At 40.5% G+C, this 17,502-nt stretch overlaps 1 protein-coding gene across 1 annotated transcript; it reads right to left on the bottom strand.

Annotated features, from left to right (window-relative positions):
• Window positions 1-8,664: 8,664 nt before the first annotated feature.
• Window positions 8,665-17,109, bottom strand: LOC104158463 (chromosome unknown open reading frame, human C12orf75; the record flags this gene model as incomplete). Its single annotated transcript, XM_009696126.1, has 4 exons — window positions 8,665-8,938; window positions 9,500-9,579; window positions 10,738-10,773; window positions 17,085-17,109. Coding segments are annotated over 4 exons (236 nt in total), but the record flags the coding sequence as incomplete, so codon positions are not given.
• Window positions 17,110-17,502: the final 393 nt, after the last annotated feature.

Genomic DNA, 17,502 nt, shown 5'->3' with positions numbered 1-17,502 from the left:
TGTACCTTCTAACTTTGTAGCACGAAGCTGCTTGTCCACAGACATATCTGAAGGTGTGCGCTGGTTTTGGCTGGGGTAGAGTTAATTTTGTTCACAGTAGGTGGTACAGGGCTATGTTTTGGATTTGTGCTGAAAACAGTGTTGATAATGCAGAGATATTTTTGTAATTGCTGAGCAGTGCTTACACAGAGTAAAGGCCTTTTCTTCTCCTCACCCCACCCCACCAACAAGGAGGCTGGGGGTGCACAAGGAGTTGGGAGGAGACACAGCCGGGACAGCTGACCCCAATGACCAAAGGGATATTCCATACCATATGATGTCATGGTCAGCAATAAAAGCTGGGGGAAGAAGAAAGCCGGGGACATTGAGAGTTAACGGCATTTGTCTTCCCAAGTAACCATTATGCGTGATGGAGCCCTGCTTTCCTGGAGATGGCTGAACACCGGCCTGCCCATGGGAAGTGGTGAATGAATTCCTTGTTTTGCTTTGCTTCTGTGCGCGGCTGTTGCTTTAGCTATTAAACTGTCTTTATCTCGACCCATGTGTTTCCTCACTTTTACCCTTCTGATTCCCTTGCCCATCCCACCAGAGCGGAGCAAGTGAGCAGCTGTGTCGTGCTTAGTTGCTGGCTGGGGTTAAACCATGACAAGGAGGTGTCATGCAGGAAGTAAGATGAGGTTTCAAGACCCTATGCTGAGGAATGAAGGACTCCTAAAACCATGCCTATCCAAATCCCAAGATGATACAGTCACATGTGCAGTAAATGCCCCTCCTATAGAACAATCAGGCAACATTATTCATGTTTCAGCTGAAGTTGAAAAAAACAGCTGAGTAGCGAAGTGTTCAGGATAAAATGTACTCCAGTGGCACCTACTTGGAGTGCTCACTGAGCAAAGGTGTAAGCCTAGTCCTTTGGGTAAAACCTAGTCTGTGGCAGAGTTTTAGGCCAGAGGGTGTATTCAAGATAAAAATTGGAAATAGCGCAAGAAGTTTTGAAAATTATACTGAATTACACATTCTTACAACAAATACAGAAGTGATATTTTTGCCAGGGATTATTTCAGCCAACAGGAAAAAATGAAGAAATAATATCATGTTTTAATGACAATACTTGAAAGGAGGAAACATGAAATCTAGTCTAATCTAGTCTAATTTGTTTAAGATTGGGATTAATTTCAAGTGTATGAACATATATGTGCCTGTGATAGAGCTAGTCAAATCACTTGCCTTTTTTCTTGTACCTCTGAATGGGAATTGTCTGCAATTGTTTGCAGGTAAGGAGAGGCTGATTGTTTACCTCACTGGTTCAGATAAGGATTTGGCTTCCTCTTGAAATTCAAAGGGGAAAATGTACTGCTGCTCTTGGCAAATTCTTATCAGAAGTCAAAAATTATTTTCCAAGTAGTGATTTTTAGGGTTCTTCTCCCTGGAAATCTTGGGTTTCTCAAGAAGCAATGCTTATACAAGCAATGATGTCCTGAACAAAGACTCTTTTAACAGTTGGAGAATGTAAGTTCTCCAGCCATTATTCATTCTATTAAACAGAATTTGGAATTTATAGAAGCTCCATCTCCCCTGGCTGGCAGTTTCCTTATTACAAATTAATTCCCTGCCAAAAATGGTTTGTTTTTATCTGATGATCCAAAGCAGTTCCTTTGATAGAACAGTAAAAGAATTTAATCATTTATTTATTAAAGTAACCCACAGTTTGGAAGAAGAAAAAGATGTAGGCAACTGGTTTCTTGTGAGACTTCAAAGATGAAGTACATTGTTATAATAACCAGATACTTGGAGTTTGCTCAAGTTGATACTATTTATACATTAAGATCTAATTAAATCTTTTCATTTTAAAGAAAATCTGTTGGCTGATTTCCCAAAAGCATGTAAGACTCCTATGGACAAACCAGGTAGCAGGAATCCTTCCAAGTTTTTTCCTTACAGCAGTATCATTTGTGGAATGCAAACCTAGCTGTAGGAAAATATTCACAGCTCAAAGTTACAGTCAGTGTCCAGTAATATATAACCATAAATATGATATTAGATGTAAGCTTAAAGGTGTGCATTACCTCCCTGATATTATTTATTTATGCATGTGGTGTTATGTTTGTGCTCTGTCAAGCAGAGTTTGGTAGTGATGCAATGTGGACTTTTTCCAAAGTCTGAATACCTCCCTAACTCCAATAAACAGTCTTACATTTTCCTACAGTCTGGTATCCCCCACAAAACAGTTATTGAATATGACCTGCCTCCAATTAACATGTCGCTCTGAATCACAGTCTCACAGTAAGAATTCAGTGAGCTCAGTTTTTATGGAGCTGAAGCCATCCTGCAGACAACACTGAGATTTGGCCAGCATAAAAGTGGGCAACGAAGGCTAGAGTGGAATTTAGTATTTCACATTACTGCCATCTCCTATAACATAGGAATCAAAGACCAGAAACAAAACTTTCTGAGTGGACTGCTAATTCCCAGAGTACTGATAAGGGATCCAAACTAATCACTTGCACAGTGATTCATTAGTTTCATTAGTTATATGAGAAATGTAAAATACACTCAGACATCTGATGGTTGGAATGAACCAATAAGGCAATCCCCATTTCTCTTCAGTCTTAAAATGATTTGGCAGTGGTCTACATCTTGGTCTATTTTCAAGAGATTAGAATCATAGAGAAATGGAGCAGACACATAATTAAACTATTTCCTTTTTTACATCATTTTCAGTTCCTAACCTCCTTCTGCATCTGTCTTTACTGCATAATATTATAATGCTCATTCTCCTACGTATTTCCTTCTTTCTGGCACATGAAGTCCCTTTAATCCAGGCTCCATCCCATGGTAACTTTCTAATACTTTTCTCAGTACAGTTAAGCTAATGAGAGTTTCACTGCACTTCATGCAATGATCTGTTTCACAAGCAGCGTCCTATCTTCAGCTACAGGTATTTTAATAATGACCAGATAAGTGCCCGCTACAGAGAAGTTCCCACAACATGGGTGACAGACATTCCAAGCACCCACAAGCACATTTCTGCTGTCTGGGAAATACTCCTAAGTTTGAAAACCCTAGGGTTACAGTAAAAACTGTCAGATCATATAAAATGAAATTGCTCCCGTTATGATAAATCTAAGTTGTGTGCACATTTGTTGTTAAAACAAGGATTGAATCATTTAGCCTAGCCTCAAAAGATTTCCTGCAATACCGGCACACCATTGCTCTATGGAAAGTTTACAGAGCCATTATTTTCTTGGTCTTTTTCTAAATACATTGCAAAACAAAAATACTCCACAAATCACTCTCATCCAGCATGTCCTCCACAAAGCCAATTCACCTGAAGTGTTCAAATTGCTGTCAATAGGAAGCAATGACGATGTACTGCAAAACTCCAAGGAACTATAACCAGATAAGAGCTTCTTTTAGTGGGTACAAGCAACTGAGGAACTGTAGTAGCAGTCTGTAATAATTGTCACTTCTGATCACCATGGGAACCAAACAGAGGTCTACTTTGCAGAAAACAGATCAGCAGTGACTCACCGACTGCTTGGGAAGCATGATTATTGAGAATCACTGGACTTGTGTGGGTGACCGGGAACAATACGCTAGTGATGCCATTTCAACCATAGTCCGATACAGCATAGACTCCCTTGCTAGACATGCAGGCTGAAATTAAGTAAATCAGTGCTTTGCTTCTGTGTTCATTAAAGACAAATTTCACTTTCATGTTTTTCTACAGCTTCAGCCTTGTGTGGACCCTTTGCTAGGAGAGGATTTCACTTCTAATGAATGAAGTCCTAACTGAGCTTGCACTGGGCTTTTCCAGGTCTTCTGCAACCCTCCTAGTGACAGAATCAACCCTTGAGCGACACAGAGGTTTAAAGCTATGACACATCCTCTGAACTACTCTGTGATATGGATGGCACACAGGAGATGGGCAGTATCTCTGTCTGGACTACGCAGATACTAAGAAGTCGGGTCCTTTCAACTAAGCTCCAGGTTATGCATTAAGAAGAAAGCAAAATAAATGTACTGTCTCATCAGTGTAATTTAAAGGAGCAGCTGTCTTCAAGGTGAAATAGTTTGTACTACTAGACCCAAATTTGCAATCCAACAAGTTATTTGGATTGTTTTTTGTCTAATCACAAACTGTAGTTTCAATCCTATGCTTTGATACTCCAGAATTTTTCAAGATTCAACTGTCTGAGTTATGTGAATTCAAGCACAATATTTCTGGACTGTAAAAGAATCTCAAATCAGAGAGTCTGAGATTATAAAGCCTTAATCCACTGTCTTTGCTAAACTATTTTCACTGGCTCTTCAGCTCTGGCTGAAGAAAGAGTGACAACTGCAAAGGAAATGGTATTACAGCCTCAACATTTAAATGTTTCTTCTTTACAAATGGTAATTCATGATATTTTGACAAAAGCAAAGTATATTCCTTAATAATAACTCTGCCATTCAATGGTTCCTTGTGTTCTGTTCTCAATTCTCACATTGAACCATCATTTGAGTGCCTAAATATCCTCCAAGGACACCGTCAAATGCACAGCTGGCAGCTGGCATATAGGGTTTCTTTTGTGTTCCTCCTCCTAACAGAAATATCCATAGATTGTAAGTTTTGAAAGAGCAGATATACTCATTTCTCCATGAAATGTCATGTGCTTTCATTAACAAAGGCTTAAGAAATGCTGCTCACCATAGAGGAATTTTGATGAGCAGAAAATCAGTTCCCTAAGTGGAATTTGGCCAAGACAGAATACAGTGTCCTGTCACACAGTTGCTAGATCTGTGGGTCCTTGGGAAAACAAGAGTCTGCAAATCTAAGACAAGGGCATGGACCCAGCTCTTCAGTTTGATGAGCACAGGCCCCCATTGCATAAACAAATATGTAACTACTGCAGAGGCTCCAGTTCATGATACTGAAACATCTGTCAGTTGATCAGTAAGCTTTTGAGATGAAAAGATGCAGAGGAGCAAAAATATTAAGAAACCACCATAACTCCCCCACATTCAGAGGATGAATCATTAAGAGGCCAATTCTGCAAAATGCTCCACATTTCTTTGCAGCTCTGCATAGGGAAAATTAAGCAATGATGTAAAACAAGAAAAAGTACCCTCTGCAACTGTCCCACCACCAACTACTAGGAGCTATTCATTAAAGATCACCTCTTTCTTTCCTCAGCCCACACATGTGGGTTCAGATGTCAGCAATGTTCAAATTTAGCCCTGTCCCCCTTTTTGACAATTCTTCCCAGCAACTGAAGGATAGAAGTGGACAAATAACCGGGGAGATGACTGGCATCTGTTGTTGGCTTTTCAAGCACTAGCTGAACTACAATGTATCCTAGGATGACTGGTGGTTTTTCTGCTTTGGGAAACGTAATCATGATCAGGTCAGGCATGGGCCTAATTGCTTTGTACTAAATAAACTTGTGCTGTGCAAACCATTTAGAACATTTGTGGAACACGTGATGTGGAAACTATACCCTTATGCTATGGTAAGCACGTGGGAAGCAAACCTGCATGTCTATTACTCAGTGCTATTTGAGTTCTTATCAGCTTGGCTTGCAAGAACAAGACTTTGCAGATGTAATCTACAGACGTTCATTCATACTGAGATATTTTAACACCACCTCTTAATCGTCAAGCTTATTTCATCTCAGTTCGAGGTTGAAAGGGTCAAGAATGAGATGCATGTTCCTCTTCAGGAGCTGGAAGCCTGAAATCGTTGATAACCCAGGTAGCAGATTTCTAGAGAATAGCAGTAAATAAAGTCACAAATACTTAAAAGAGGAACATTTTTGAATACTTCTTTTTACAGGACTCACACCAAATGAACTACCAATTATTTTAAAGCCAGAGCTGAAAGTTACTGGAAATCATAGTAAATGGTTGTTCATTGGTCTAAATAGATATTGGTGAAATGGGCAGGAATTTCATGGTTCACTTCATCAAGTCCAAATTTTCTGTTTTGCCTTTTTCTTTTAATTTTAAAAGTGGTCATTAATCTACAGTAATACATTAATGTGGTGTAGGTTGGGGTATTCTTTGTTTATTTGTTTGTTAAAGTATATGGCATATCATGTCCTATTAAAAAAGTTTGACTAAAGAATTATGCAAAAGACTTTAATAATTTAAATTCTTGTTTAGCTATATGGAAATGTACAATCTGTTTTATGTTCTGTGGGAAACCTACAGTTGCTATAAACTTAATGAATTTTAAAACCTCCTATACATAATTTAATACAAAAATTTGCTAAAGTAATAATAACACTCATTCTGTTACAATTTGCCATAGTGGAGATGCTTAGAGATGAGTCAGGGATACAAAACTCTAATAGTGATAAAAACCCTCCACAGTTCAGGAGGATGTAGCACTGCAATTTAGTCCTGCTATCTCTGAAAATACTATCACTTCATCCTTATGCAAGGAAATGTCATTATAATATTACATAGAATGGAAGACATAACATAATAGTTTGGTTCATTAGTATTTTTTTCCATGTAATGCTTTGTAAAAGAGATAAAGCTGAAGAAAATAAAAACAGACATGTAAATATTACGATGAAGTACATTGTTCTTATTTAAATAAATTTCCTTGAGCAATATCTTCTTAAAAGGTGAAAATTAAACACTAATATTTGTCTCACTGTATAAAAGTGATAGTAGTAACTATAAAGAACCTGACAGTCTTATGCTTATTTCATACTATTCTTAAGTTTTCACAGCAAAAATATTAAAATTTGCAATAGTACCAAAAAGATGCAAACCTGTCAAATATATTACTCTGAAGTAAATTAACAATTAATTTCTAGGAATCTACCATAGGAACTATTAAGTGGACAGTAGTAATGGTTTTCTATATAAAATCTATCAAAAATTGTTGGAGAAAATATACGAAGCGTAGCTGATAGCCGATGAGATCTGCAATATGGCCACAGAGAAATAAGTTGCAGATCATCAAAGTTAGCTCTTGTGCAGAAACATCCACCATGAGTTCACTAATTTCATTTTTCACTGGAGAACAGCAGGAGGTTTCCATAATGCAACCATCATGGGAAACTGATTCAACGCTGTACTTTAAGCTTTACCTGTAGCTGGAACTTGCAACAGTTCAGATTTTTTTAGTGCTCTGAACTCTCTTGCTCTCCGGAAGGCTACATAAATATAAAAATCTTCAGCACAAAGACAGCTCTCTCTAAAGCACTGGCAACTGGTCTTAGCAGAAGACTGTTCAAAAAAAGAAAGGAACAATCAGATTTAGATAGACTGGTAAAGCAATATTGGTAAAGCAATACAGTAACACTCTATACATAAACCAGAGAACTAGGTTGTCATTACAAGCTGAGATCTGTAGTCTATAATCTGCAGACACACATCCACATAAACTTGTGGAGCTCAGAGAACCCTTTGCAGATTTAAAGGTGCTCATCTGTGTAAGTCTTTTTTAGCCTGAGTCAGCAGCCAAGCCCTGATCTTGCACTAATGAAGGCAAAGTGCACTTTGGAGTATTCTGAATAGTAAAACATGTCAAGTGATTGATTCTACCCAATCTCAGGCATTTAACTAAAGCACCTAGACAAGGACCTTAATTAACCCAGGCTCTGTTCATCAACCATGGATGGTAAGCTTCAGCCTCAAGGAGGTGTTTCAGTTTTGCCCAGATCAAGGGTGACAGTGTTCCCAGCTTAGACATCTCAGCCAGGTTACTGAAATTAGGTGTGATGACCAGCTGAAGGTCTGCCTGTATACGAGTGCTCCTAGCAAAATCCATGGAGCTTTAACTATTCACATGATTATAGATAATCAATATATATGTGTTCTGCTCTACTAGGCCTGCATCCAGCACCGGGACCAGCCAGAACTCTTTCTGGCTCTTCACCTAAATTAGGAAAACGTTCTGCTTCCTATGGAAATTGTTGGCAGCTTTATAATTTCCCCCTCCCCACTGGGTAGGCATCAAAACAGTTCCCTTTCAAAATTTGTCACTGTTTATTTAGTTCAAATTCTGAATGGAAACTCAGCTTGTTTTATTTTTCTTCAGACATGAACTTGTAAAAGACTTTTTTTTTTTAGTTAGTTAGTTGAAACTCTTAAGTCGGGAATAGAGCCTATAAATTTTCACCACCCTATTCTGGCCAGTGGAGAATGAAGCCCCCCCAGATTCTCCCATAGCAAGAGGAAAGCTGCAGTATGTTGCTTAGTGGGTGTGTCACTTTGGTCCTCAGGGTCCTCCCAAAAATGGAGAAGATGTTTTCTAACCGCAAACTACTCATTCCTGGGAAAAGCTTTGTCTCTACGGATGTTGGTCTATGCACTGCTGCTGCACCTTACCTCTCATGGGAGGCCTCAGTACTGCTGCAGAATTAGCTGTGGTGTAGTAAAAGGTGAATACAAGGACATTTGATTTTTATTCATTCCCAAACAGACTAATACAGACTTTCCTTGCTTCTCACCAAGAAGGTGACTTTACCCACTTTCTAATTTACATCTGCACCACAGGCAACTGGCCCCTGGTCCAGCGTTCAGAAGAGTTACGTTGCAGCTGGAGAAGTAACTGGGCGATTCCCAGATCACCCAAGAGTAGCACAGTGAGCATTGCCACCTTGTTTCTGTTCAAAGAATACATGTCAAGCACATAATGTTAATTAAGACATACTGTACCTCTATCTGCTTGCATCTTGATGTTTTTATTTCCTTCTAATCTTAATTAGAAAACAGAAGATAAAGATGGTTAAAACATTGTAACATATCACCAATTTAGAACACCGTTTTAAAAAAACATGCAACAAATGTACTTCTGTTCCAAAGCCAGCTACTCTTATTTTGGTTAATAGTGTTATTTTTCTTCATTTTTTTGTTTTGCAGCAAATTTGGAAGCACCACCCAGTGACTAAACTCTTGTGCTGTACATATGTGTTAGCAGCATTTTGTTGTATTAAATCTAAACAATATTACATGATTTCATAATTATACGTTTATGACTTGTCTATTAAGTAGCTATAAACCTAATGCTTTTTCCCACTGTTCAAAAATACCACATGGAAAAGAAACAGTTTCCACTAGGTTTCATATAAGAACAGAAATAAACCAGAAAGCAAGCAGTTACTAACTGTTATTACTGGAATTCACCACAATGCAAGTAAACACCTTCAAAACTAAAAATAGCACTGAGACTCTGCAAGTGCATCTATCACAGCCTCTTAGTCCTAACAGGGTTTTGTTTTCTTTGAATTCGCAGAGCACTCAGAGCACGGAGAAGCTGTTCAGAAGACAATGTACCACATTGTCAGCATCTGTTCTAGGATCCTTCTGCAAAAGTGTGTTAAAATTTAAATAAACAAGAACAATCACTTTAAGGATTATAAATAGCCCCACTGCCGTAAGAGACTCCAAGGCTAGCCAGTCTGTCTGAAACAGTAATTGATTTTTAAAGGAAATATATCCTGCTAGATAAAATTAAACTGAGAAAGCAGAAGAAATGCAATACACAACCTTCCAATACCTTTTGGTGCAGGTTTCGTCTGACTGGAAGCCATGGCAGCCGCGTCCGACGGCAGGCCAACATACACACCACCATAGTTCCTGATTTAAAGAAACAAATAAAGAGACATCAGAACTTAATTGTAACACTTCTCCCTATAATGTTGACATCACGCAGCAGCATTACAAAGACCATGGATGGTCAGAGAGGAGGGCACCTCTGCGTGAGCATCCGCTGAGGAGCCCTCCTTTCCCACGGCTATGGGAAAAGTACCATTAAGTGCCACGTGCTTGCTAATACCGTGCCAGGCAAAAAACCCCTTGAGGCTAGGTGTTACTCTCAAGTAGGACCCAAGCCTGTGAAAGGAGTTATTTTTCACTTAAGTTCCCAATATTTTTCATTAAATCCCAACTGCCTTGTGACAATAAACCCCACCTGCCCAACTTCTTCTAGATATTGAATACATCCAACTGAGGACAGAGCCAAAATAGTAATGTTTGACACTGGGACCAAGAAAGCACTTCACTTCAAAAAACACACACCAATTAAACAGCATTTTGACCTCTCTTCATTCAGAAATATGACCTACATCCCCCTGCTTAGGGCCACACTTGGAGAAAACTGTTAGTAGGAAGGAGCACGAGGGTGTTAGGTACTTTCATAGCTCAACTGTCTCCCCTTCACAGCCTTGCAAAGCATATTTTCTGGCTCCAAGGCCTGTATGAAAAGCAGGGACTGATGCAGGGAGGTGAAAAACCGGGTCCTCAAGAGCTTCTGCCATGCCTGGAGCTACTTGCAGAGACTCCCCTATGCTGCTCTGCCCCATTAGGTGCCAAATTAATCACGCCTCCTCCAGCCTCCAGGGCTTTAAGTTGGTTTCTGATTTGTTTGATGATAGAGTTATAGTTCTTTCGGTTTCCAGCTCAGCAGAGATCTCCCACAAATGCTAATGCCATCTTTTGTGGCGGGGCTGGTGTGAAAGCAGAGGTCACTGGCCCTTATGGAGTACATCACCTACAGCTGTGAGATAATGTGCTCTTCTTGCCCCAAAGTTCCCCCCTCCCCAACTCACTAACATGGTGGTGGGAATCATCAATACTGGGTTCTGTGTGAGATTTCCTCCTCTCCCTTCTTTTTTTCTTTTTCTCTGCTTTGGTGGTGTTGCTGGGAATTAGGAGGAGGGAGGGAAGGATGCACACCTGGCAGCAGAACTCACTGCAACCTATTACAAATAAAGCCAGCCCCAGCAGAGCACGTACCTCCTTTTGTCATCATCTGATACGGATTCTTCTGCCCTGTAACATAAAAAGATACAAAGCACATTAGCAGATTGTTTCTTTCAGGTACTCCATGACCATCTGGGCAGATTCAGGAGCAAGGGAAGAAGGGAATTATTACTGATCCCAGTTTAATTCAGGTCATCCAGAATTCAACAAAGTTCTCACACAGGCACAAAAAGAGTGACAATTTTCCAATCTAACGTACCGAAGAAAGAAAAGGATTGAGAATAGATGCAGCTTACTTTTCACGACCCCCACCAGCGATGCCTGAAAGTAGATTTGGGAGCTGAAACAGGTAAATTAACACTTTTCCTGAGTGAGCCCCACACTGCTCCACACATAACAGGAACCAGTTTGGGCTGCTATTCCACCAAAAAAGGACTGGAAGGGACTGGGTGTCCATGCTGGCAATGAGGATGAAGAAAGATAAACTTTCACAGCAGCTATGCAAAAAGCTGTGCCAGAAGAGCCTCTCCATAAAATGAGGTACTGCAGTTCCTGAAGTCAGAGTGCTTTGCAAACCAAATAAATGTTACTAATCTTTTATAAACGGACAATTACTTCTTTTTTACATTTAGGGTAAAATCACAGGTCAGTTTATAGCTTGACAGGGAGTCACTGAGGTTTGATGCCCCTCACTGAAGTACTGTCCAGTGTAGGTGAACCGGAGCTTTACTGGAGGGGGTGAAGTAATCAGCATCAATATGAAGGCAAATGTGGTATGGAAAAGGTGAAAATTTAATTTTTACTCCCTGAGGATATAGCGCCTGTGCTGCAGTCTCAGTTTGTGACCCAGCGTCAGTCTTCACACAAATCACTCATCCACCTTTGATTAAATATTTGGACTTTGAGCTCTGCTTGCATGGCTGGGTATGGATCGGGGCAGCAGCTGCACTTTAGCTTGGTCTGCAACCTACCAACCTAGCAATAAAAATAGAGGCAAGATAACTTGAGTGCTGTTAAATCCACAGACATCCTTCACTCCTCCCTACAGCTGGGGTCAACTGTGACAACTTCCCGAGAAGGAGTCCCACACCGCAGCTGCTTGGGAAGCCATGAGATACGGCCACAGCCGTGCCCAGGGAAGGCTGCAAACCACAAAGGGGGCATCACGACCCAAGGAGAGCTCTGCTGTGGAAATGCTCATGCACAGGCTGTTCACCCAGATACCCTCACCCAAGTATTCCCACTGAAGGACCAATTGCCTGGACTATGGGGGCAATGCAAAAATACTCCCCATCATGAGCTGATCCATGAATTTCTGATCTGCTCCCCAGGCAATAAAACTGAGAGCCAGCCTTTACCCGGCGTTAGGGCTAAATCCATACTGTGGCCTTGAAGTGCATTTCTAAGCTATGATCTTGGACAATAATATCTGACATTTCATACTGTAATTTATTTATTCTAAAAGGTAGATGTGCCTACTGTTTAATTGTCAGGGCTGTATGCCATTACTGACCCCTGAAGGCAATGGGATTTTGACCTGAAGTGCAAAGAGCTCATAGCAAGATGCAGCCTTAAATGCAAGAAAACGCCCCACAAACCTCAGTCAGCACTCTCCTGGGAGGGCAGCAAATATATTAAAAATACTGCTACAACTTGGAAATTACCTTACACTTCTTTCTAGGCAGCAGAACATTACCAACTATCCTTTCTGCGTCACCACAGTGAATAAGGGTACACAGGTCCTTGTAATAGTAGAGGCTTGGGGTAAATCTAAGTATGCTGCAGTTTTGCTAAATGATATTCACCCAGGGCATAGCACTGAGTGGGATAAGCCTCCTCGTCTGCTGTCTTTGCCTACTTCTTACCACTCAAGAGAGACTGAGCAATAAACTCATTCTCTGGCCCTCCTGCCATTCCTCCCTGGAGGAGCTGATGCCATTTCAGAAGGCATTTCCCATCTGCTCTGACCCCACGTAGCCTGGGCCACCTTGCAGTCCTCACACATGCAGCCAGAAAAATGCAGAGACAACTTTCCCTGAGGACTGTGAAGCTGCTCTGTCCTAGCATGGGCCAATTCCAGCTGAAGAAAGTGGAAAGCCTGTGTTTATCAGTGGGTAGAAACGAGGTCTGTATTTTTAGCAAAAAAAAAAATAACACTTTAAGAAAGGGACTTTGGGTGCCAAAAGATCACAAACAATCATTTCTGTTGAACTAACTGAATGTCTCACAGGACTGATTTTCTCATACAACTGGAAACATTTTCTATAATCCAGATTAACCATTATCCAGAGAAAAGAATCCTTTAAAAGGACTGGCAACTTCATGCACAGCTCAAAGCCTCTAAGAATAATAATCAATATTGTCCAACAGGAAATTAATGACAATGTTTTAAAAAAAAAGACTCTACTAGGCAACAGGGCTATTTTCTTCTGTTCTAGAAATGTTTTGTAATAGGGTGTCACTGGACCATTACTGTCATTCTCTTGCCAAAACAAATTACCCAGGTCTATGATTAAGCAGACCAGCTTTTTTTTTAAAAAACATTTTGCTTTCTTCCTTTCCTCTTAATAGCTACAAATCAAAGTCTAATTTTGCAATACCTTTCCCCTTAAATGCACTACAGCAAATACAATCTGGGATTGTACAAGCCATAGCTCTTGGGTGATGACTCGGTGCAATCTGTTGTAGTCCTGCTAGGAAAGAGCAGGTGAGCAGAGGCAGGAGGAACATGGAAGCATGAGAGGGAAAAGAAAGCAAAATTCTGGTGAAGACACTTAAGGAAGAAGCCATTTTCCACCCCTTTCTGCGGACTCCTTTCTAAGCAGCATGGGAAGGAGTGCTGCTCCAGTTTATGCATTATGCACATTCGCACACCTCTTGCCTTCACACTCTGTAGCTTAAGGCCCCATTTTGAAAGGTGCCCACTAATTTCACATGTTCAAACATCCAGGTGCCAGCAGAGCTGCTGCGGCAGGTACCTCTTCTGTGCCCAGTGTCACCGCTGGGTGAACACGGGTGGCTCCAGGGAGCCGGCTACAACGGCAACACTCGACCATGTGGAAATGAGAAAAGAAAGAGGCTCCTCTGGTTTTGGTAGTGCTCCCATTGCCACATCTCCCAGATTCACAGAGATTGTATGGGGATATGGGACTCCAGCACATCCTTTCTCTCTCCTTCTCTACCTCCAATGTGTGTCTACTTCTTATGTCAGGGATGAAGGAAGAGCCTAGCATAAAAAATATCTTTAAATATCTCCATTTACAGAGTCCTCTGGGAACAGCAAGCTAAGATAAGCTTTTCTGCACAAGGAATAGACAGCAAAAGGAACTGATGTGCTTTGTACTGATTTGCTGCTGTGTTGCTGCATCTTCCCTCAGATGTTGTTGACATCTGCTGCAGAGGAACTGAGAGCACATTTTTCAGCAGGTAGCATAGGTGGAGTCCTGTAGCTGGTAGGCAAATTTAACAGCAAATCCACATAATGGTATTCTGTTTTCAGCTACAATAAATGTTTCTTTTGGTAAGGACTTGTCTATCCCAAGAGGCTTTCTGTCACCCTTCTAAGTCTGAAAAACATACTTGGTTCAACTGTCAGTTTTTACATCCATCAGTCCTTTGTCCATTTGATGGTAAAAGAAGCTGCCATTTTTCACATAATGTTTTAAATATCAAATGACAGGTATTCATATTAATTCATTCCATCCATATTTTTCTTACCTCAGCTTTTGTGACCCTGTTTGTGTCAAGCATTATATAGACTCTTTCCAGCCGTGCTCAGTAGTCTCACAAGAAATGATTCACTAGCTTTGCATAAGTGACAGACTACTTCTCAGTTTCTCAGTGTTTCTTGGGATCAAGGGCCTGTCATTTGTATTTGATGGATTTCTTCCTAATATTTTGAAATAGGCTTGAACTGCTGTATCCTTTCCTCCCTACTGTTACCAATCTTCCTCTGAACTTAGCCACATTCTGAATATTACAGGCATCGCATTATTTTCTAGCATATACTTTACCCCTCCTATATCTAAGCTTTTCCAGTTGGCAGTGACGTACTTCTCTTTATTAGTGGGGCAGAAGCATTGGCTGAAACTGGCCAACAGATCCACTGTTGATTTGAGGGTTGGAGTACACAGGGAGAGATCACGTTCCCAACCCATACGTCCTTCTTGTCACCATGCGGCCCTCAGTCTCAGCACTTTGCATAGGAAGATCACATCATCATCCCGGTCTTACTGGTGGAGAAAGTTAAGGCCCAGAGGGCAAAGCAGCTTCCCCGCAGTCACCCGAGAGGGCTCAAGAGCAGGGTCCAGCCCTCCCTCCTTCCACCTGTCTGCTCACTCCAGGAGATGCTGGTGTCTTGGCAATGAGTCGCAGTCAAGAAATGAGAAACCTCTTGAGTTAGAACAACCAGATTCTGTATCAAAAAGTACGCTGTAAGTAAGAACACACCTAAATGCTTTTCTGGACCAGAATCAATATGACTGAAACTGGACAGCAAAAAAAAATGTGGGTTTGTTAAAGAGAATTTTTTAATCTTTAGCTGATAAAAGTGAAAAGGTGCAAAATAAAAGCTTGTGTGGATCTATAATGTTAGTTAATATAAATCTGCTTTGTTCATTTCCATGAAACTAAAATAGTTTTTCTGCTATTCTATTTCCTTCGTAAAAATCTGCTATTAAATAATAGGATGATTGATTTAGGACTTTTTGGATCATCACTGCCATTCCTCATTAACAGATCTGTGATTCTAATGTCTGACGAGAAGGCTCAACCATGCTATTACTCACACAGGTTGTTCGGCTGGCTCCACTATACTTATCTGAATGAGTAATGGTTCCAGGATTGACCCTTTCACTTTGTTGAAGTCTGCACTAGTAATTAGTTTTTTCTAGCTATCCTGATACTTTCTAGAACATGACAGATGATCTAACACTAATAAGTAGGATGTTCCCAGTGTAACTCCTAAAGCCTGGCCCTACAAAAGCTTACACAGACATAAACACTGTTCCACATATACCCATACCTTTAAGCACTCCAACATGGCTACTAAAGTTATAATTTAACAGTGCTTGCAATTTTGAAATTTAAAACTACTGCAGAGCAAAGAGCGAGATGCAGTTCTAAGTCAGTCACTTAAATTATCCAAATTCAACAACAAAAAAAGGCCCTAATATAAATTAAAAACATTGGGTTTGTATACATAGAAGTGCTGAGGGCATGGATGCTGCAGGCTGTATCAAGAAGAGGTTCCTCATAAGCTTGCTTTCTGTAATTTATTTATTGTCTGACACTGCAAACCCAGAAAACAGACTACACGGGTAACACAGATCTCAAGAGTATCTATGACAACAGTGTTCATCTGCCAGGTGAGACCTGTTGTTAGTTCTCAGCCGTGCTCTGTAAGAGCAAGGACAAGCCTGTTGTTAAGCTCTTCTCTCCACTAGTTTATCTGACTTGACAGCCCTCATTTCTATACCAGGATTCCTCTGTCTAATTAGAGTAGTTATTCTAAATAAAACTGAAGAATGTTCCTATTGCATAACATGAAAATCTTTCCCAGGTCCCTCAGTCTCAAACTATACTGGCAAATACCAATTACATGAAATAGAAGGCGGCAAGACCTCAGGAGGACTTCTTTAATGTTTCCTTTGATAGGAAAATGAATTTATGGCTGAATAAAGCTGTTCCTGCACATTTCTGCATCAACAAATGAAAAAGGGGCTGAGAAAGGCTGATCTTTTGCTGCTGCTTTTCTGAAAACCCGAAGTTGGTAAGACGCAACAGGACAATAGAGGTTCAGGTCTTCCACATTTAGAGAAAAACAGGATGGGTAGGGCTGCCCTCTGCTACTCAGTATCAGCAATAACAGAGAGAAAGAGGAGCCAACAGATACTATCTTCAATGCGGAGAACATCTAGAGAAGGTGGGTACTTTGAAAAGGAAGTCTGAATGGGTTATTGGGTCTCCTGCAAAGAGGGGAGATTTGCCTCAGTGGCTCTTTAAATCTCTCACAGGGCTTGGTGGAAATTTATGTGGTCACTTCATACAATGACATGACCTTTGGAAAAAGGTGTTCTGGTACATGACAGGGAAGAGTAGTCTGAAGTAACATGACCACCTCTGGGAGACAACTCTCTCAACAGAAGCAGAGAAAAGGCGTTTATGTTAGAAATGAATAACAAGGGAAGAATCTGTAGAAAAGTAAACAAGACGTGAAGTTGTTTTGTGGAGATGGAAGCTGTCACTAAAGACAATAAACATCTAGTGGTGTTGATTATATGTTAGGAACCAGATGAATCATGTATGACTAAATCTAGTATAAGGCTAGTAGGACTGAAGATAAGGCCACAGTTATGCATTTGAAAGAGTAAAGTACTTACACATCTTTAGTAGTCCCTGTGGCACCTAGAATGAAAAAAAAAAAAAAGGGCATGTTTACAAGATAATGGCATAATCCTCTAAACCAGTACAGTAAGCATTTTTCTGCCTTTCTGTCCTAAGCAACGCAGAAATAGCAACAGGAATTTCCTATTGTCAGAGAACAGGTTTCTCATGATTGTCTAGTTTATCCTTAATGATTATCTATGTTATTCCTTAAGCCTATCATACTTAGATCTGGGCCAGATTCTCAGTGGGTGAAAATGATGCTGCTGTGGACCAGTGCCCAGGTGCAGTCACTCAGGATGAGAGCAACATAAGAGAAAAATCATCTGAATTCTCTGTGCTTCACTTTCCTCAGTCTTTTCGTGGTTTTGTCTGCAACAAAGTTGCAGCAACTAACCAAGCAGTTACTCCTGA

Source organism: Cariama cristata, unplaced genomic scaffold (assembly GCF_000690535.1).
Source record: "Cariama cristata isolate BGI_N322 unplaced genomic scaffold, ASM69053v1 scaffold21342, whole genome shotgun sequence".
Lineage (NCBI taxonomy): Eukaryota > Metazoa > Chordata > Aves > Cariamiformes > Cariamidae > Cariama > Cariama cristata.
Note: the sequence above shows the minus strand (reverse complement) of the source record. Positions and strands in the feature narration are given on the sequence as shown.